The 21,178-nt window shown below is 49.8% G+C and overlaps 1 protein-coding gene, 1 non-coding gene and 1 pseudogene across 2 annotated transcripts; 2 read left to right on the forward strand and 1 right to left on the reverse strand.

Annotated features, from left to right (window-relative positions):
• The window catches only part of LOC134366061 (solute carrier family 2, facilitated glucose transporter member 8-like), a 38,558-nt pseudogene extending 24,202 nt beyond the window's left edge, over nt 1-14,356 (reverse strand).
• Nucleotides 14,302-19,282, forward strand: LOC134365531 (uncharacterized). Its single transcript, XM_063081653.1, has 6 exons — nt 14,302-14,384; nt 16,031-16,250; nt 17,328-17,459; nt 17,990-18,071; nt 18,669-18,755; nt 19,107-19,282. The coding sequence occupies exons 1-6, from the start codon at nt 14,302-14,304 to the stop codon at nt 19,280-19,282; spliced, it is 780 nt and encodes a 259-aa protein (XP_062937723.1).
• Nucleotides 18,454-18,580, forward strand: LOC134366323 (small nucleolar RNA SNORA65). The gene has a single exon (XR_010022300.1). It is a non-coding gene; the product is annotated as a small nucleolar RNA SNORA65 (small nucleolar RNA).
• Nucleotides 19,283-21,178: the final 1,896 nt, after the last annotated feature.

A 21,178-nucleotide genomic window follows, 5' to 3' on the forward strand; every position in this document is an offset into this window, starting at 1 on the left:
CCCGGAATCATGCTTATTCTTTGCACAAGTCTTTCCGCTGCACCAGATGCCGACGGCGAAGGGGCCTCTGCGGCAGGAAGCGACTTGGCCGCAAGGAACCCTGGGAACGGCGGCTTTGGCGCAAGCGCAGACCTACGCTGGCTCTGGGCGGCCGGTTTCTGCTTTGCGGTTTCATATGCGCGGACCCGGGTGCCGGCGATTCCCTCCATCCGTGGCCTTCAGCTCACGGCCTGTCCCCAGTCACCTTGTCCGCCCTCTTGAGCCGTATTGAAAGTTTGGCAAGAGTAAAGTCATGAGGGCGCCTCAGTTTCAACAGGGCAGCCACGGGTGGGTGGCCTGGAACCCTCAAAATGTGAAAGTGTCAGCAGGCGGGAGCGGCGGTTGTACCTTCAGGGGTGGAAGCGTTCCTCCTAGTGTTGGACCAGCCCTGTTCCTGGAGGAGACTCGAGACTCCTGCCCCTGCGGGGCTTCCCTGCTGCGGGCAGGGAATGTTTCAGTGGCTTTCCCAGGACACTGATGCAATTTCCCATCCAGCCTGTTTTATTTAGTGTTTGGTGGCTGACCGGTGCGGGGATCCGAACCCTGAACTTTGGTATTACCGACATCGCGCTGAGCTAACCCTCTGAGCGAACCGGCCAGTCCATGCCTGTTTTAAACTCTACACTTCCCAAACAAGTTTTTGATGACCAACTGCGTTTTAGAGGCATTTTGTTAAGAAGAATTGAATGGTTTACCAGGGAAGGAGAAGGGAGTCTGGGGTCCAAAGGCCTCTCTTCATTTTGTTCTGTCTCTGTCCCTTTCAATGACAGCTGGTGGCATTTTTGCCAGTATAATTTCTTTAACTTTGTAGGTGTCCTATGAGGTTATTTTAAAAAGTTCCTGGAAAGTGTTTTAGTCCGTTTTGTGTTGCTGTAACAGAAATACCTGAGACCGAGTAATTTATAAGGAAAAGAGGTTAATTTGGTTTACGATTCTGGGACAGCTGCATCTGGCACGGGCCTCAGGCTGCTTCTACTCATGGTGGAAAGTGGCAGGCAGCTGGCAGTGGATACAAGCAGATCACTTGGCGAGATGGCGAGAGGAAGCAAAAGAGAAAGAGAGGAAGTGCCAGGGTCTGTTGAACAACCAGCCCTCGTGGAAACTAATAGAGCGAGAACTCACTCATGACTCCCCCCACCTAAGGAGACCACTAATCGATTCATGAGGGATTCACCCCCGTGACCCAATCAGTTTCCAACACTGTCACATTGGGGACCAAATTTCCAAATGAGTTTGGGAGGGGACAACACATCCAAACTCCATCAGAAAGAGAGAATTAGAAGACTATATAAATCTTTCCATGAGGTTTTTGAAGTACACTAGGATGACTCTTTCTGGGGTTCACTCCACGAGACAAGCCACATTCACAAATCTCTTGTGAGATAGGCCCTTGTCAACCCTGGGCTTCTGCAATTTGGGTCTTACAGTTTGGAGGTCAGAAGTGTGAAATGGATCTCACTGGGCTAAAATCAAAATATCCACATTGCTGCATCCCTTCTGGAAGATCTAGGGAAGAATTTGTTTTATTTATTTATTTATTTATTTATTTATTTATTTATTTTAAAAAGATGACCGGTAAGGGGATCTCAACCCTTGGCTTGGTGTTGTCAGCACCACGCTCAGCCAGTGAGCAAACCGGCCATCGCTATATAGGATCCGAACCCGTGGCATTGGTGTTATCAGCACCGCACTCTACCGAGTGAGCCACGGGCTGGCCTAGAATTTGTTTTCTTGCCTTTTGCAACTTTCAGGCTGCCTGCATTCCTTAACTTGTGGCCCCTTCCTCCACCTTCAAAGTCAGCAGCCTCAGGCAGAGTCCTTCCAATGCTGCCATCTCTCTGGTTCTCTCTTCTGCCGCCCTCTTATACTTTTAAGAACCTTCATGATTACACTCTGCCTACCTGGATAGTTGAGGAGAATCTCTGTTTTAAGGTCAGCTGATTAGCAACTTTAGTTTCATCTGCAACCTTAATTCTCTTTTGCCTTGTATCCTAAATATTCATACGTTCCAGGCAGTAGGACGTGAACATCTTTGGGGGGGGGGAGGCGTTCTGTTGACCACTGCAGGGATTACAGAACCACACCCAAGTGAGTGGACACCAGGAGTCTGTGACCCAGCTGGCTATGAGGGTGGCAGGGGCATTCCAGATCCACCAAGGCTCAGGAAAGCTGGATCCAGAGAGATTTCTCGTTTTCTTTTTCTCTCTTTTTTTAAAAAGAGGACCGGTAAGGGGATCTTAACCCTTGGCTTGGTGTTGTCAGCACCACGCTCACCCAGTGAGCAACCAGCCATCCCTATATGGGATCCGAACCCGTGGCCTTGGTGTTATCAGCACCACACTCTCCCGAGTGAGCCACGGGCTGGCCCTGGTTAGGGGATCTTAACCCTTGACTTGGTGTGGTCTGCACCACGCTCACCCAGTGCGCAACGGGCCACCCCTATATGGGATCCGAGCCCATGGCCTTAGTGTTATAAGCACCGCAATCTCCCACATGAGCCATTGGCCTGCCCTGAGTGATTTGTCTGTGTTGAGAGATGCCTAGTCCACTCTAGACTTACTGCATTAGCAGTTTCAGGATCGAGTCTGTGGCCATGTTTCCCTGTGTTATGATGTAGTCCAATCTTGAGAATCCTGGAATCAGTTGCCCGAGGTGAGGAGTTGGGCTGAAGTGGCTAGAGAGGAGTTGCTTGTCAGAGCAGCCTTGCTGCCTTGCGGAGAAGAAACATAACTAGCCCGGGATGGAGAGGGACCTTTGGGTGGCTCGCATGAAGCAACTCTAACCCTCAGTCTGGCCGCCTCTGTTGAGGAGCCCTGAGAAGGAAGATCAGAGAAGAGGTGAGCCCCAAGGACGCGAGGACCAGCTGCCTCCCCTACAGCTGCCAGCACCACAGGTGGTCATCAGAGACCACCTAGGAGCAGGTGCCATCCCACCCATCCCAAATGTAGCCAGAAATGCCATGGCCCTGGCTGGTCTGACTCTGTCCCACTGTGACTGGAAGCACAGCCCAGCTTCTCTGGGCCTCATTTCAAAACAGATTCTTCTTCTTTGTCTTGCCTCTCAGCCTGTGTGAATAATCAGCATCCTAGTCCCTTACGGTGCTGCTTCTCAAAATGGGATCCCCGGAGCAGCAGCTTTGGTATCCCCTTTGAACTTGTCAGAAAAAGAAATTCTGGGGTCCCACTGCACTCCCAGCAAACAGAAGTTCTGGGAGCAGGGTTCAGCAGTCTCTGTCTTCACAATGCTTCCAGGTGATCCTGATGCATGCTAGTTTGAAAACCCCCAACTCAGAGGAAATGGCCTTGTGAGGAAAATGAGCTGTAGGAACCCACGAGGCTGCTCCTTCCTTCCATAGCACACTCCAGGCTCCTGCCCTTTCTCCTTGTCCTCAGAGCCACACTGGCTGATAATGGCTTCAGGAGGCCACACCAACTTCCCGCCCCAGTACCTTTGCACTTGCAGAGCTGTAACCAGCAGCACTCACTGGCTGTTTGCTTCTCTTTCCAAATGTCTCAACCTATGTCACCTGGGGGAGGGGCCCTCACTAAGAACCCTGTATAGTGACAGCCCTTGCCACCACCAGGGAAACTATTTCCTTTTGGCACTTTGCACATCTTCATAAATTCTCATTTGCTTGATACTCCTGATTGTCTCTCTCCTTAGAAGATAAGCTCCATTAGAGCATGCGTTGTGATGTTGCTGCTGCATCACCCATACCTAGAACAGTGCCTGGACACCATAGGTACTCAAGAGCTGAGTGAATGAATGAATGCACGATGACCCCTGAGGGCAGTTATGGGTTCTCTTTGGGCTCCTGCTGAGGGCTCCAAATGCCTGTTTCAATAATTACTCCTTCTCCAATCCACTACCCCAAGAGCCCAAGCTTTGCATTTTCTCTTCTGAGTGATCAGGAAGGCACAGCCCCTATCCTTGCCCGGTATGTGACCTCTGTAATCAAGGAAAAGGCGTATTCTTTGCCTCAGCTTTAAGGGGTGGGGCGCAGAAATAAGGAGCACCGTATGGCATGTGTCCCTGGTCCTGCCCCTCCATATCTTGGCTGATATTTGTAATTACCTGTGCCCCTTCTGCCCGTCTTTGAGGACAACCTTAGTTGCTGAGGCAATAGTTGGGCCTAGACTTTCCTAATAACCAGAGTTCAACCAGTGGCCGACCTCACCACATTATGCCCACTGCCATCTCGGCAATGTGGCAGAGTGGCCTATGCAGGGGAAGCCACTAAGGAAACTGGGAGGAGGAGCCTTGAGTGTCCACAAACTACACAAGGAGTCCACTGTGTCACACCTGTGTGCGTGTTGTTCCCTGTCCTCGGGTACCGACCTCCTGGTCTGTGCTGGTCTGCCCTTCTTGTGTCATCAAGGCTTAGCACAAAGCCTTTTCGAGAAAGCCTCTGCAGACGCTCAGGGCACATGATCCCTTCTGTGCAAATCTGCAGAGTCTTTCCTGTCTCACTCTGCCATGACCGACCTCCCATTGGGCCATTTCTCCTAGATTTGTTCCCTGAAGACCAAGGAGGGTCTTGGTCATTTCATGTGGTGTCAGGGGAGGCGTGCCTCCATCTCCTGGTGAGAGCCCGTGTGGAGCGAGTGTTTCACTAGAGGGCCTTTGACGTGCTGCTAGAATCCTAATGACCCAGGATGGAGACCCACAGCCTGGGCAGTCAGGACGCCAGGACGGAGGCAGAGAGACTCAGCTGCAGCTGAAGAATCAGACCAGACCCTACTCAGCCTCTCCCCTAACCAAGGAAGGCTCTGTTGACACTCAGGGTGGCTGGTCCCCCATGAGGTGGCCCACACCACCAACCCCAGCGACCCTTAGAATGAGCTGGTTCCCCTTCAAGGTCACGTGTGGGTGTCTCAGCAGCATGTTGGCAACTGGAATCTGAGGCCCATGTGTGGTCTGTGAGGAAAAGAGCGGAATCAGCCAGAAAACAAGCAGAAGCAGGAGGCGTGGAGTCCACGTCCTGCCTCAGTTCCTCTGCTGATCTTGCTTTGTGCAGCAGGTGGATGAGCTTTGGAGCCATGGTCAGCAATCACACCTTACCCAGGTGGGGACCAGAGGCATTTCATCCTGTTCAGGCCACGAGGCAAGAGCAGAGAGCATCACACCTCAGCCAGTGTGATTCTGCCCAGGGCCATAGGCTCAGGAGATGCTAACCTCATGATGGCCACAAGGCGGGAGCGGAGGTTTCCTTCCTTAGTCCTGCGATCCCACTAGCGGCCTCTGGGAGGTAGCAGAGTGCTTCACTCGCCAGTGGTAGCAGTTCCACCCATGGTCACTGGGGGGCGATAGGGCAATCCTTGTTTCCATTTGCAGAGCCAGGATTCTCCTGGAAGTTGTTTTGGTCTGCAGTTGGGATAGAATATGGGGGTAGGGGCCGGCCCGTGGCTCACTTGGTAGAGTGCGGTGCTGATAACACCAAGGCCACGGGTTCTGATCCTATATAGGGATGGCCGGTTTGCTCACTGGCTGAGCGTGGTGCTGACAACACCAAGCCAAGGGTTGAGATCCCCTTACCGGTCATCTTTAAAAAAAAAAAAAAAAAAAAAAAAAAAAAGAATATGGGGGTAGTGGGCGTCTGTGGGTAGGTAGAGCAGATTTTTACCCAGGGCTGAGTAAAACACAGCTTCTGCTGCAACTGCCCTCTGGTGATGTCTCATCCTGCCCCTCTTCTCCATGGGCCCATTCCTGATGGGCTGGGCTTCTGGGGCAGACAAAGGACTGTCAGCTAGGGCTAGCTCTTGATCCCTGAAGCATTTGTTCTCTGATGGGAAGGCTCCAAGGGAGACTGAAGGAACTCTGAGAAGTGTGTGGATACACAAGTCACTGGTACCTATGTGGGAGCTGGTAGGAGTCTGAAGGTGGCATGGGTAGGAGATGCTGAGGAAACAGGTTAGGATATAGAATATAAGGAGAAACATATTTTAAAAATTCAAATGTCCCGGGGGCAGGCCTGTGGCTCCCTTGGGAGAGTGTGGTGCAGATAACATCAAGGCCAAGGGTTCGGATACCTCCCTAGGGATGGCTGGTTAGCTCACATGGGAGAGCGTGGTACTGACAACACCAAGTCAAGGGTGAAGATCCTCTTATCGGTCATCTTTTAGGGAAAAAAAATTCAAATGTTCCCACATGAGTCACTGCAGAGCCTTGCACTGGCCTCGCATGCAGCTCCCCACCTTCACCACACCCTCCCACACTCAGTCTGCACAGCCTCACCAACAAGAGCTAACATTGGCTGAGCGTTTATTCCATGCCCTCTTCCATTCCAAGTTCTTTATCTCCTTTTTACCTCACAACAACCCCACGAGTGAGAAAGCATCATTATGCCCATTTTACAGATGAATGAAGTGAGGCTTGGACAGGTGAAGTTGTAGAAGGTTAGAAATCTTGATTCCTATTTGATTATTAGATACGGTGTTTAGGTAATGCATATATGGGACAAAAGTCCTCAGGTAGGAGGCAAGAGCCTACAGTTAGGGGGCAAGAGCCGACCGAATCAAATCTAATCACTGTTTAAGTAAGGGACTGTATTTGCTGATTGCTAATATAATGGCTTCATTGGAAGATTTTTTTTGAAGGAAACTTACATAGCTCTAAAGCACTTAACGTAAACAAGAGAACTGGAGCAGAAACGGGATTGTTGTGAGGGCAATAACCCTTAATACAACAAAACTTGAATGATGGGAAAATATGTGAGTTCAGATTTCCAAGGACTTCTGCTAGATTAGTTAGTACATGGGAGTTGGCCCACATTCTGCTTTAAGCTGTTTCTTCGAGTTTCTCAAGAAGTCATGTACTTTAATGATTATTGTTTCTTTGGCATGTCACATATCTTAGATTTAAGACTGTTTTGATGGTATATTCTTTAAACTATTTTGAACCATGAATGCCTGGATGAAGACTGTTACAAAGCCAATTTCTTTATGTTCTTACTATAACTGATTAACCATCTGTGTTTTTTCTGTAATTTCCTTATCTTTATAATAATAACTGATGCAATAGCTGACTCGGGCTGTACCCAGATTCTCGTCTAAGAGAGGATTTGCTGGGGTGCAGTCCCTTCGAGCTTCTCATTGCATTCGTGTTGCTTTGAGTAATCTTTCTTGCGTCTCCGTTACACAGTGGAGGTGTAACATGAAGTGACTCGTCCAGTCACACACAGTGAGTGGTTCAATGAGAATTTGCACTGAGCACACCAACTCTTACCTGCTACGCTGCCTGGGCTCTTTGCCCCTGGATTACAGAGGAAAGAGGCCAAGGTAGAGTTTGAAGTCACGACAACATGTTCCTTGCCCACATGTTTAACTATATCTTTAACCATTTGATCCATTTTCCTGCCTTCTCTCTAGTCCTTTGTCACCGCTGTTTGCAGATGCTGGAGAATGGCCAAGCGGGAGCTGGGAACCGCCTCTGCCCAAAGCTCCAGTTGGAGAAGTCACCCAGGACAAAGAGCATTCCGCAAGGTGGCTGAGAGTCAGTGGCCTGAGCGGAGACTGTGGCTCATGGAGGTTAAGCCACTTGCCCAAACTCCTTGTGGCCCAATTGTATAGAGTAAGACAGCTGTCCCCGTCATTAGACACCTAACGTGTGCCTGAGCCTGTCCAAAGGCTCTGCTCCCTGGTCTCTGGTGCTGACTCACACTGGAAACAGCTTTGGACATGGTGAGGAGTAGGCGCCTCTCAGACACAGCCAGTGGGGGACCTTCCTGGGTGTAGCGTCACAGGGTGTAGCAACAACTCTGACAACGTGTACCCCCTTGGCCGGCACTTACGCCTCTGAGGTCTTATCCTATGAACATTCCTGTTCATTTGGGCCCAGGCCTAGCTCAGTTCTCTCACCCATGTCTCCAGCTCCATCATCTGCCTTATCTCCTCCATCACCTCCACCTCCGCCTGTCTCCATCCACTCTCACTGTCTCTCTGCATCGCCACCACCTCTTACCTCACTCTCACTTCTTTATCAACCCTCTTGCCGGTCTCTCCATCACGACTCCGTCATAGCGCTCTCCCGTCTCTCCTCTCCTTCTATTCCCTGTCTCTCCTCTCTTTCTCCAAATCCGTGTCTGTGTAATAGCAGAATTATCAAGAAGCTGAAAACTGGAAACAACCAAGTTGTGGAACAATATGGGGTGGATTTAAATTCTGTATTTAATATGGGTTGATTTAAGTTCTGATATATTTCTCCAATAAAATAGTCCTACATACGACAAATATTTGAGCATCCGTCTTTGCCAGACACCATGACTACAATAGTAAACAAATGCTACACAATTATTGAAAGGATGAGGGAACATCTGTTTCATGACAGTGGACAGAACTTAGACATTTACCTCCTTTTCTCTCCTGCCAAATCCCACTGAAATGACATTGGCGATGTGTAAAAGGGAACAAATCTGTAACAGATTAGAATGGAGGGAAAGGTTTCAAACAGGTATGCCATTTAAGTACCCTAGTTCTTTATTTCTCAATAAGAACAACCAAATCTCACCAGATATTTGAGATAAACCAGCAGCATAAAAGAGATAATCAGACCAACTGATCCTAGAGGAAATCAGAGAATAGAATACAACTTTTGAAAAGTTAAAATATTGCTTTATCCTGCTGAACCTGCAGCTGAAATCCTCCCAAAAGTTGTGTCTGGGAATTCCCTGAGAGGTTGTCCCAGACCATCCTGAGATGGGGCCGATTGGGATTCCAAAAAAGAAGCGCTAAATGCCATGGGGTCAGTACAAAGCATCAGGTGAACTTACATCAGAGTGCAGCAGCGTATCCTCCGACGAACAGTGAGAGAAAAGGGTTGTCCACAGCGAGGGGTCAGGGTGTGGACTTTATATAAGGGTCTCAAGACCACGGTCAGTTTCTTTGACTGTCTTATAACAACCTAGATACCTTGATCAGTGCTTGGGAATGTTCAAGTTCCCAGGTTTGTTTGCAGCCTGCTGGGCAGAACATGGAGCCGGCCAGGTCTCAGAGGGGTCAAGGCACTCTGATTTTTGGTGAGGACAGAGAAACTAAGTGGAGGAAACTGGGGGACCCTCCAAATGTGAAAGTCGTTTTAATCATAATAGTAAATACCAAGTTGTCAAGGATGTGGGGCAGCTGGAACGCTCATACTCACCTGGTAGAAGTGCAAAATGGCACAGTCTCTTTTGAAAACAGGTTGACGGTTTCTTAAAATAAACATAAACATACCACATGACCCAGGAGTTCCACTCCATGCAGAGACTTGTGTGGAAATATATACAGCAGCTTTATTCATAATAGCCCGAAACTGGAAATAGCCCAAACGTGGAATGGAATATTCCTCGCCAATAAAAATGAATTACCAATGCATGTGACCACGTGGGTGAATCTAAAAAGGACTAAGTGAAATTAAGTCAGACACAAAATAGTACAAAGCACGTGATTGCATTTTTATTAAGTTCTGTAAAAGCAGAATTACAGAGAACATAGACCACTGGTATCCAGGGCATAGTCGTAGGGAAGAGAATGACTGCAAAGGGACATGAGGGAACTTTGTAGGGTGATGAAAATGTCATCTTTTTTTTTTTTGGCAGCTGGGTGATATAGGGATGGAACCCTGGTCCTTGGTGTTATCAGCACCATGCTCTAAACAACTGAGTTAAGTGGTTGGCTCTGTCCTATATGATTTTTTTTTTTTTTTGGTGCTGGCTAGTATAGGGATCTGAACCCATGACTTTCGGGTCGTAAGGCTGTACTCCAATCAACCAAGCTAAACAGTCATTTCTTAATAGTAAAGGACAAAGCAGTCAGGAGAATGCAACAGTCGTCAATGCGCAGATACCTAGTGACAGATCTCCAAAGTACATGAAGCGAATCCTGCCAGGAATGCAGAACTTGACAAACGCACATTTAGAGGTTGAGATCTGAACATTCTCCTCTCAGTAGCAGGAAGAAAAGGGGACAGAAAATCTGTTAGGAGATTGATGTGATAATTTTTTGTTTTCCTTTGGCAGCTGACTGGTACAGGAATTGAACCCTGGACCTTAGTGTTATCAGCACCATGCTCTATCCAGCTGAGCTAACCAACCAGCCCTGATGGTTAATATTATGTTTCAGCTTGACTGGGCCACAGGGTCAAATATTATTCTGAGTGTTTCTGTGAAGATGTTTTTGGATGAAATTAAGATTTGACAGACTGAGTGAAGCAGATTGCCCTCCTCAATGTGGTGGGCCTCATCCAATCCACTGAAGGACTGAAAGTTCAAAAATGTTGATCAGCAAGTAAGGGGGACGTCCTCCTGCCTGACTGCCTAAAGCTGGGATATCGGTCTTTCCTGCCTTCAGACTGAAACCGAGACATCTGCTCGTCCTGTGTCTTAGCCTGCTGGCCTTCAGACCGGAACTCACACCATCAGCTGTTCTATGTCTCCAGCTTGCCAACTCCCCTGCAGATCTTGGGATTTCTCAGCCTCCATAACTGAAAGTCCTTATAACATAATTCCTTATAACAAATCTGTTCATGTGTATATATCTCTCTATATATATACACACCAGCACCCCCTTTATAACATAGAAGATCTGAACTACACTGTTAAACAACTTGACCTCACTGACATTTATAGAACACTCCACCCAACAACAGCAGAATACACATTCTTTTCAAGTGTACATGGAACATTCACCAAGATAGACCATGTTCTGGGCCATAGTACAGGTCTCAATAAAAGGATCAAAATTATTTTAAAACTTGGTGGACAAAACAGAACATTGGGTAGAAGAGCCAGAGGTTAAAAAAAAAAAAAAAAAAATTCCTACAACACAAAGGAAAGACACTAGAAGATAGACTATATGAGTGAAAAATTAAGAGAGAAAAGACAAGGATGTACAATATCTACTAGAAGTTCCAGAAAGAGAATAGAAAATCAGGGACTGTGTTGGGAAAGTAAGGAAATAAATGAACAAGTTCTCATGTGTCTGATACATAATGTTTCTAAAGATTTTGTTGGTGTTGTTAAAGCCAAATTCTTATAAACAATGGGGAGTACTTGGAATCCACCCTGCCTTTGGGAGCTCAAACAAAAAAAGGCACGGCCTGATTTTCTGGGTCAAATTTTACTTTGGCAACCTTTACTCGGCAGTAGATCTGTATGTGTGAACATGGAAAGGTGCTCGAGATATACTGTGAGATGAAAAACCCCAGGTTTCAGATGAAATGTGTGCATGGGGAAGTCGGAAACGCAGAGCACGTCATTACAGTGCCTCCACTTTAGGGAGTGGGCTTAGGGAGCACTGGAACATTTTCACTTTTTACTGTACTTTTGTTGTTAAATGATTTACAATAAGCACATATAAACATAACTTTTATAACAAGTCTGGAGAGAAGAGAAAAAGCGTTGGAAAATTCTCTACTACCTACTACTACTATTACCGCAGGGAGACAGATTACGGTTCTCAGTCCAACCAAGGGACCGCTGCGCAGGCATCGGGAACATGAATGCAGACATGCAGTTACTGACATGGAAGGTGCTCCTGCACACGGATGTGGCCCCACTTCTGGAAGGCCCCAGGGAATTTGGATTTTGCGGCAGCTGAAAGCCGTCCAGGGTCCTGTGCCTGGTTTCACACATTTTACTGAAATGAGAGCAGCTGTTGCAGGATCTTCTGGAAACTGACCCTGGAGTCCTGCCGTCTCCACCCCTCTGCCTGGCCCATGGGGAAGGCCATGGGGCTTGCACTCACCATCAGGCTGCTGAACTCTTTTGTCACCAGAAAGGCCATGAGCCAGTTGGTGAGGACGCAGATGCCCGTAGCCACGCCCTTAATGTGCAGAGGGAAGATCTCTGACATGAGGAGCCAGGGGATGGGCCCCCAGCCCAAGGCAATACCTGCAGGAGGAAGATAGGTGTCAGAGGACATTGAGACATGGGGATCAGCTTCCAGACTGCAGGGCGGAGGGGCCTGGGTCCCAGCCTGGTCCCGGCTCTGTGCCTTCTGCTGTGAGGCCTTGGGCATGTCACTTCCTTCCCTCTTAGGCATCAGCCTTGGTCTCTGTAAGATGGCACAGGGACGGGGCCTGCTGTGTTGTGGGATTAAGGGAAAGGATCATAGAAGGGCTTACAGGGTTCAGCGACTGGCCCATGGGCAGAACTGTACCTGCAGAGGCCGGGTGAGACTGGACTCACTGGGAGCCAAGGGTACGGTGACCCCTCCCCACCTACCGGGGCCCCTTTCACTGGTGATGAACAGGCATATGCTGCTCACAGCCAACCAGGCGAGACCCACATGGGCATCAACGGGCTCCGTGGGGAAGGGCACCAAGGGGTCCATGTGCGAGGAGTTGCTGGTGCCCCCCTGGGCCAGCTTGAATTAGGAGCCGAAGACACTGGTGCTGACCACCATGACCATGCCTGTGGGCGGGGGGCGGGCAGGCACTGGGAGAGCCAGGCAGTGGCCCAGCCAGCAGTGCAGCAGGGCATCCCACCCCGGCCTGGCATACAGGCCTCGGCAAACTCCAGGAGGTTCCCAAAGACCCCCAGACCAAGGAAGCGGAGGTAGGACCAGCGGGGTGGTGGCATCATCACCCGCCCCGAGTGTCCTGGGCCCGAGGGCCTCACGCGAGTCATCTCCCCATCCTTGCAACAGCCCTGAGGGGGTGCTGCCATTATCCCCACATCACAGCAGGGTCACCTAGGTCCAGGGAAGTCAAGTCACTTGCCCCAAAGGACCCCAGCTTCTGAGTCCCATCAACTCCCTGGACCAGTTTCCCCATCGTAAGCCAGGTCGTGACTGGGATGGTTGCAAAGGTTCAAGGCGGGACACTGCTAGATCGCTAGTGCAGGCCCGATCCGCAGCGAGCGCTCAGTGCAGAGCAGCTGTTATGTCACGGCCTCTGCAGTCCAGGACGTTTGTCCTCGTAAATGCCCAGTAGTCCTCCTCCTGCAAGCTGGGGGCCTCAACAAATGCCCTCCAGCTGTGGGGGGAGCCTGGCCTGGGCACCCCGGTTGCACAGGGATGAATCCTGGCCCTCGGGCCTCACCTGACAAGGCCAGGAGCAGCCTCTGCCCAGCTCTGTCCATGACAAGGGCCGCCATACCTGTGAACAGTACCTGGATGATGCCCACGATGACTGAGGCCAGGCTGCTGTCCTGGGGGACACGGGGACCGAGGTTGGTAAGGCGGGCCAGCCAGAGACGGGCCCTCCCTCTCCAGTCCTGTTGTAGGGGACCAGTTCCTGGGCTGGAGAGCAAGCTCCACATGTGGTAGCTGGATGAGGCGGGCTGGACACAGGCCTCTTACCTTGAACCTGGCCTGCTCAAAGATGGTCTCAGCATAGAACGTGATGGCATTGACCCCCGACAGCTGCTGGAAGGCCATCAGTGATACACCGATGACGAAGGGCTTATAGATACCGGGGTGCCTCAGCAGGCCCAGGTGGAAGCCCTGCTCCAATGGACACCAGCCATCAGGGCTGCTGCCGTCTCTCCCGGGGCGGAGCCCTCTTTGGGCCCCTGTCCTAAGGCTTGGAGCAGGGGAGTGAGCCTCAGCTTCCTGTCCCAGCCCCCCATGTGGCCTCCCCATTTGTAAGGTGGGAAGATTCTTACCTCCTCACGGTTCTTCCTCATTGGTTGGGGGAGGCACAAAGAGATTGCTCGGAGGGAGAGCAAGCTGTTCCAGGAGTCTCACCCCACATCAGTACCCCCACTGCCGTGACTCCCATTACATACATGAAGAAACTGTGGCCTACTCATGGGAAGGTCACACAGGACGTAAGTGGCAGTATGGGGGTTCACACCCAGGTCTGACTCCAAAACCCAGACTCTTAACCTTTTCCCCGCCTTACATTTCCGCAGTGAAATCCAGGTCCTCAACTCTGCATATGTATTTTTCCCTGACCAGTCCTGGCCTTTCTCTTCCTGGGACAGGAGAGGCTCAGGCTTTCCAGCGACCTCTGAGGCCAGGACCCAGCTAAGTGGGGCTCCAGCCGGCCTCCGCCTGCTCAAAGACAGGACAACACCTGGCCTGTCCTCACTGAGGGTGGAGGGCTCCTCTGCTCCCAGGTGTGGGGCCTTGAGAACAGAGTTTGCTACCTTCTCCTGGCTGCTGTCCCCCTCCCCCCAGCTCCAGCTCCCAGCTTCTCACCTGCTGCTCTTCCCTGATGGGAGGCTCTTCCCAGCCCTGCTCGGAGCCCCACAGGAAGTGCAGGGCGGCCATGGCCTCCTGGCGCTTGTGCTGAGTGAGCAGGAAGCGCGGGGATTCAGGCACGCAGCACATGAGCAGCAGCATGAGGGAGGGGGGCACGCAACCCAGCACGGCCAGCCAGCGCCACTCCAGCACCCGGCCTGGGGGGCGGACGTCAGAGCCAGGGTGAGCCGGCCTGGGCACCCTCAGACAGTGCCTGACCCCGGCCAGCCTCAGGGACGCAGCTTCAAAGGTGGGGACCTCCCTACCTCTGCTCGGCCACCTTCATGTTGTCATCGCTACTATGTAATCGTAGATGTCCTGGGCCAACTACAGCAGTTGCAGAAAGGATGGGGGTACATCGATCTGCACATCACTGTGCTACATTTGTTCAGTGGAATATTAACGTAGCCAAGAAACAAAGAACGAGGTGCTCGCCCTGCATCGACATGGCACGAGTCAGCGCCATTCGTATCACAGGAAGGGGTGTGGGGTAAATGTGCGTGTTCCTTGGACATGCGCAGACCTCTCCGGGAGGCTCCTGAGAAACAGGCAGTGCGGGCTTCCCCAGACAGGAAGGAGGACAGAGATGGGGGAGACCTTTCACAGGACATGCTCCCCATCTGGTACTTCTTGAGTGGTGAATCATTTGAATGTGTTATCTACTCAAAGTATAAATGAAATTAGAGATATGGCAGGGTTTTGTTATTTTGAAGATGTACAAAGAACAGCATAAATGCAGAACTATCTAGACTGATAGAAAGCCAAAGGGTTCTGTGACAGGGAACCCAGGAATAAATTAGTTTGTTGATAGCCTTACTGGAATGTCATCTGCCTTGTTTCACTGAAAGTTACCAGCCTATATTGTTAAACTGTAACCCACCTTTGTTCTCTTCCTGTAACTTCCTGGTCTGGAAAATAAACGCAGGAAGAGAACCCCAATTCAGTGTTAATTTCCCGAGGAAGGGATCCCTCTCGCTGGAGGGTTCCTGGGAAGTTAATGACTTTGGGGCTTCTCACTGCTCAGAACAGATGGGCTTTGCGTAATCCTTTGCGTCTCCGTCACCCAGGGGAAGAGGGGTGCCAAATCCGTGGGGGGCGAGGCAACACAAAGCAACACCCCAGTCACCAGTGATCCCAGATACTAGGGACCAGGTCCTTCCACAAGCCATGCTGGGGCCAGAGGTTGTATGTGCAAAGCCCCACTGAACCGTCTTAACAACCTCATGAGGTAATGCCGTCATCCCATTTTACAGGGGAGGAAACTGAGGCTTAGAGAGGCACTCTGCCCAGGTTAGTGGCACGGCGGATCTGAGTCAGGAGTGTGGTGCTCCAAAGTGAGCAGCGCCAGTCAGGGGAGGGTGGGAGACAGGTTGGAAGCACAGAGGGGCTGGCTTGTGAGCAGTGAAGGGGACACAGCCACCAGCAACCTTTGCCCGGGGACAACCAGAGCAGGCTTTTCCTGCTAACTATTGTCGTGGTCTAAAGACGGGGGTGGGTGGGGGGTCCTAAGCCATAACGTGAGGCTCCTTTTGGTCATCCACAGGGGCCATCCTGTCTGCAGAGCAAAAGAGAGGCACAGCTAAATGGGACAATCCTGGGCTCCAGTAACAGCTTCACCGCCGACTAGCAAAAGGACTTCCCGTGTGGGGCTCGGTTTCACCGGTAAAGCGGGGATAATAACAGCGGTGCCCAGCCGTTGGGAGGGTGAGGGAGATAAAACAGGCACCGGCTCGGTGTCTGGCACCCAGGAGGACCCAGCCGGGGAGAACCGCACCCCCAGGTTTGGGGAGCAGTTTGAAGCAGTTTGACTGACTCTTCATTGGTCTCAGGCCGCAAGGCAGAGGGACACTCACCGGGACCACTAGCGAGGCCACGCCACAGGCCAGGCCGGTGAGGAGGCGGCCCCCGAGCAGCATCCACACGTCCCGGGCCGCGGTGCTGACAGCAAAGCCGGCCACGAAGGGCAGGGTGCAGAGCAGGAGGCTCAGCTTGCGCCCGGCGCGGTCCACCAGCCAGCCCCCCAGCACGCCCCCGGCCGCGGCGCCCAGGGTCACGACAGTTTTCTATTCCAGGCTGAGAAGCAAGAAACTTAAGGGGAAAAAAGATGATAGGAAAAGCACACATACAAGCTCAGAGAGCTTACACATTAGTATGACATGAAACACCAGCCAGATCCAACTAAGACAAGGTACTCAGCACGATCCTGTGAGACAGGCACGGGAAGAGAGCAAGGGCGCATGAGTCAAAGAACTCTTAGGTTTAAATCAGTGCATCTTCCTAGCCTCAGTTTCCTTGTTTGAAAAGCAATAATAATAAAACCTAATTGACAAAACTGTTAGTGGAGTCGAAATACAGTAATTGATCTTGTATTTTTCCCCTACATAAAAAAGGGCATATAGGGCCGAGCCCGTGGCACACTTGGGAGAGTGCGGCACTGGGAGCCCGCCGCGGGTTCGGATCCTATATAGGAATGGCCGGTGCACTCACTGGCTGAGTGCCGGTCACAAAAAAGACAAAAAAAAAAAAAAAAAAGGGCATATAGCGGGGGCCGCCCCGTGGCTCACCCGGGAGAGTGCGGTGCTGACAACACCAAGGCCACGGGTTCAGATCCTATAAGGGATGGCCGGTTTGGTCACTGGGTGAGCGTGGTGCTGACAACACCAAGTCAAGGGTTAAGATCCCCTTACCGGTCATCTTTTGAAAAAAAAAGGGGGGGGCATATAGTAAAACAGAGGGAGAATGGGAATTATAATGCCACAAAGAATATGAGAAAAGGCTTGGGATAGCCCCATGTGGATGCACCTGAAAAGCATGGTCCGACATGGGAACTTAGTATCTTTAAAACTCCTCAGGTGATTCTAGTGTAACCAGGGTTAAAACCCCTGCTTACCACATATTCCCTTGTGAGAGGATAAGGGACTGTGCCCCATTGTAGCTGTGAGCCTATGGATAGACTTCACCCCCCAGCCCCAATTTCCCTATTTTCATAGAGGTGATAGCTGTGCTTTGATTGGGTAGGTACCATGAGGTGCTTCAAACAGCTTCCTCTGTGCTGGATAAGGAAGCTTTGGGGTATTGCAAAGTGCAAAGTTCTGGACAGGTGTTAAGGGTGTGGTCCAACTTCAGGCACAAGGTAATTATGTCCCTATATTTCTACAGTCTCCAAAAAAGGTTGGTGATGACATCGCCAAGGCAACCGGTGACTGGAAAGGTCTGAGGATTACAGTGAAATTGACCATTCAGAACAGACAGGCCCAGGTATTGATTTCTGGCGCTTGGTTTGTGGGAGTGTAGAGGTAGCCACCCTCTGGGATTCCTGGATAGGTTTCTTTGCTGCCAGTGGTGAGCTGTGAGCAGTGTTACCTTTGTGGGAAGGCTTTGTCAGGAGCATAAACCTAGGGCCGAGCCCGTGGCGCACTCGGTAGCGTGCTGCGCTAGGAGCGCGGCGACGCTCCCGCCGCGGGTTCGGATCCTATATGGGAATGACTGGTGCACTCACTGGCTGAGTGCCGGTCACGGAAAAAAAAAAAAAAAAAAAAAAAAAAAGAGCATAAACCTAGCTAGGGAAGACTTGGGTCCAAATATTAACTCTTATCACTTGTGTAACATTTGGCAAACTACTTAACATGATGTATCCTAGGAACATGTTTTCAGATTGTGAAAATCACTTGAGCACATACAGTAAGCCCAGTGTCTGGCTGTCTGGTCTCTGAGAGCCAGTGTGCATGGCATTAGTGGTCTTCCTGCAGTGGTAGTATTGTTGTTGACATCAAGAATTTCTTCTGCACATTGAGGTGGTACCTTCTGCCTCTGCCTTGATCATCAAAGCCCTCAAGGAACCACCAAGAGAGAGAAAGAAACAAAAAAACAGTGAGTTGCCCTTTTTCCCAAATTCGTAGTAGTGGTTTGTGATTGACGTTGTATGCCCAGTGGCTGCGTGTTTTCCCTTTAATGAAACAAGGGGTTGGCATAGGGATTGGGTGGTGATTTGGTTAAGGCCGTTAGACCAGGCACTGCCATGTGCTTTCCCCAGTCCCTGTGTGGGGCAGGTCTCACTCACAGTGCATGTAGGAGGGAAAGGTCAGTAAACAGGGGAAGTAACCGAGAACAGTGAAGTGTAGTCAGGAGACCAGTCACAGCTGCCAATACACTGGGCAGCTAAACTAAGCCCAGTAACGTGAGCTCGTTTTCTCATCTTTAAAACATAACATCCCTTCCATGTCAGATAAACATTTTGTTTTTCCCTTAGCCACCCGCCACTGCACCTGACCAGTTTTGTGTTGACTGATGCAATCCAGTGGTGAGCTGACACTAAGCCCAGCTTAGGAAACAGGGTTGTTCTTCATGTGGATGACTGTGCCGAAAGCATGGGAACAACCTAGAAACAGGTGAAGGGGAACATTATGAGGGCTGCTCTGGCCTCAGAGTGTAACAAAGTTTTTGCTGTCTTTTTTTCCCTGGCTGCAGTTAAACACAATGGAAATTTCACATTTGATGAGATCATCAACATTGCCCGACAGATGCGGCACAGGTCGTTAGCCAGAGAACTCTCTGGTAAGAGCAGGACAACATGCAAAAACAGAAATTTCAGATGTTTTCACTGAGTGGTTAACGTTCTTCTCACTGAGATGAGACTCAGTAAGACCCAAGATTGGGAGTGCTGCAGTATTTTCTGGATTTGAAAGAATAAGATCTTGAGCTGGATATTTTTAATCTGGGCAGCAGGGGATCCGTGTGGACTTTACATTCATGATTTATGTAACTAGATGGAACTCAGAAGTTTTTAATTTTAAAGCAGCAGGAATCATTCTTTTCTTGCCTGCTGTGAAATTCAGAAGTATCTGCCCCCATATCTGAGGATTGTGAGGGACTGGGAGCTGCTCTGATGCCACTGTTTAATTACAGGAACCATTAAAGAGATCCTGGGGATTGCCCAGTCTGTGGGCTGCAATGTTGATGGCCGCCACCCTCATGACATCATAGATGACATCAACAGTGGTGCAGTGGAATGCCCAGCTGTGATTTCTGCATCAGTGTCATTTGGTTATAGTAGGGGTGAAAGCCAGGGGAGGAGCAGCTAATGTGTTCATGGGATAAGCTGGAAAGTTCTAGAAATCGACAGTGGGTAGGGTTGGGAGATAATCTTTTTTTAAAACTCCTTTTGGGCCGAGCCCGTGGCGCACTCGGGAGCGCGGCGGTGCTCCCGCGCAGGTTCGGATCCTATATAGGAATGGCTGCTGCACTCACTGGCTGAGTGCCGGTCAGGAAAAAGACAAAAAAAAAAAAAAAAAAAAAAAAAACCTCCTTTTACTGACAGAGCTTTTTTCTTTCCTGCAGAGTTAAGAAGTACAAAGGAAAATATTTTAATGAAGGATCCTTCGACTACCCGGGCCTTTTTTGTGTGGCATCTTCCTTGAGTGTGTGTGTGTGTGGGGGGGAGCGTCAGTGGCAAAACCTGTGAAGTAACAGTCTGGGTAATAAGTTCTTGTGGGTAACAGATTCTGCCCTGAATGGGATAAACTCAGAAAAGACACCCAGAAAGGAACACACTGTAGACACTTTATGGATCTCTTCATAGGAAAAATGTTATTGGCCAGAAAGAAAACCTGTAGTTCAGCACGAACACGGGAAAACAGCTTTCCATCTCAGATGAACTTCATTTACAGCAGGGGAGGCTGACATTAAAAATAACTGATGTATCAAAGAAACCTGACGATTATTACCCTTTGATACTGATCCCTAGGTCATGTGAAAGTGAGGTTCAGGTCTGCTGCAGGAACTAGCCTACTACCCCTGTTAACAAATTCACAGGTTTTTTCCTAGACTTACTTTATCACAGTAGAGACTATTTTCTAACGTATCTGTGTCACCTGTTTCCCAAATCTCTCAAATTCTTCTGGCCACCTTTCTAGCGCCTGTGCTTATCAGTCCCTTTCACTTTTTGATGACCCTCAAGACACTTTGGTATTGTGAGAGACTACACCTCAGCAGCCTGAAACACTACCTGGAAGGGCTTGTGGGTACCAGACTAAAAGGAGGTGGAAATGATTGCCTTAAGAACTTGATTTCCCCAACAACTGTCATTTCTTTGCTTCATTAACTTTTGCAAATGGACCTTTTAAGTCAGTGGTTTTAATCACATCAGGTTGCAAGGGACTACCTGAACTCCACAGTGAGTAGGGGAAACATTCCAGTGCCCTACAAGGCACAGGGACCAAGGAAACCAAGCTAAGGCAGCTCCCCTTACACTGAAGGCCACTCATTGGGAGCCTGTCTCCGATATTCAGTGGTTGGCTAGCCAAAACCCTGACATGAGACCACAGCAACTGGGTGTGAGAACAGTGGCTAAACTACAAGGACGGAGAGGAAGCGGCCTATGGTGAAAATCTGCATCTCCTAAAGGAAATGTACTTGCCATCAGGAATAATTTGAATTAGGTGCAATCTGTGACCTGCCTCCAAGCCAAGCATGGCTGTCTCAGATCTTGCCGCTCTAGTGGCCCTTCCTGTTGAGGCCCCATAGAATGGGATGTACCTCTTGCGGACGGAATTCATTAGCAGCATCCTCTATTCTCAGTCCCACTATTCTCCGGGTCTCCTTTCTCTGCAACAGTTCGCAAGTGGAGATCACACCTAACAGTGCTTTTGTGAATTTTCCTGTCTGTCCACCATTAACGAGTATTTCGTTCCCAAGGAGATTCTAGTACTTAACTGTTGGCACTAGAATCCTTTTCCTCACCTGCACTTACTACCCTAAACTGGATACCTTAATATTTCTCAACTAGTCATTTCTCGCCAATGATCTTCGTTCTTTTGCAGTAGTTCTCATTACTTCAGGGAGAAATTACAAACACTGGGAAAAATGCCCGACCTTCATTCATGTAAAGAACCAAGTTCTTCACTGATTGATCTAATCACTTATTCCTAATAAACCAAGGCTTTTGGAGTGCTTGCCACATAAAATGCTCTGGCCCACTG

This window comes from Cynocephalus volans, chromosome 17, assembly GCF_027409185.1.
Source record: "Cynocephalus volans isolate mCynVol1 chromosome 17, mCynVol1.pri, whole genome shotgun sequence".
Classification (NCBI taxonomy): Eukaryota; Metazoa; Chordata; class Mammalia; order Dermoptera; family Cynocephalidae; genus Cynocephalus; species Cynocephalus volans.

What these genes read in the sequence shown, in the direction of transcription:
- LOC134365531 (XM_063081653.1), top strand. Translation starts at nt 14,302, where the DNA reads ATGAGGGAGGGGGGCACGCAACCCAGCACGGCCAGCCAGCGCCACTCC. An exon ending in GGGCGGACGTCAGAGCCAGG is followed by an intron (nt 14,385 to 16,030) that starts GTGAGCCGGCCT and finishes CATTGGTCTCAG; the next exon opens with GCCGCAAGGCAGAGGGACAC. An exon ending in GTTAGCCAGAGAACTCTCTG is followed by an intron (nt 18,756 to 19,106) that starts GTAAGAGCAGGA and finishes GTTTAATTACAG; the next exon opens with GAACCATTAAAGAGATCCTG.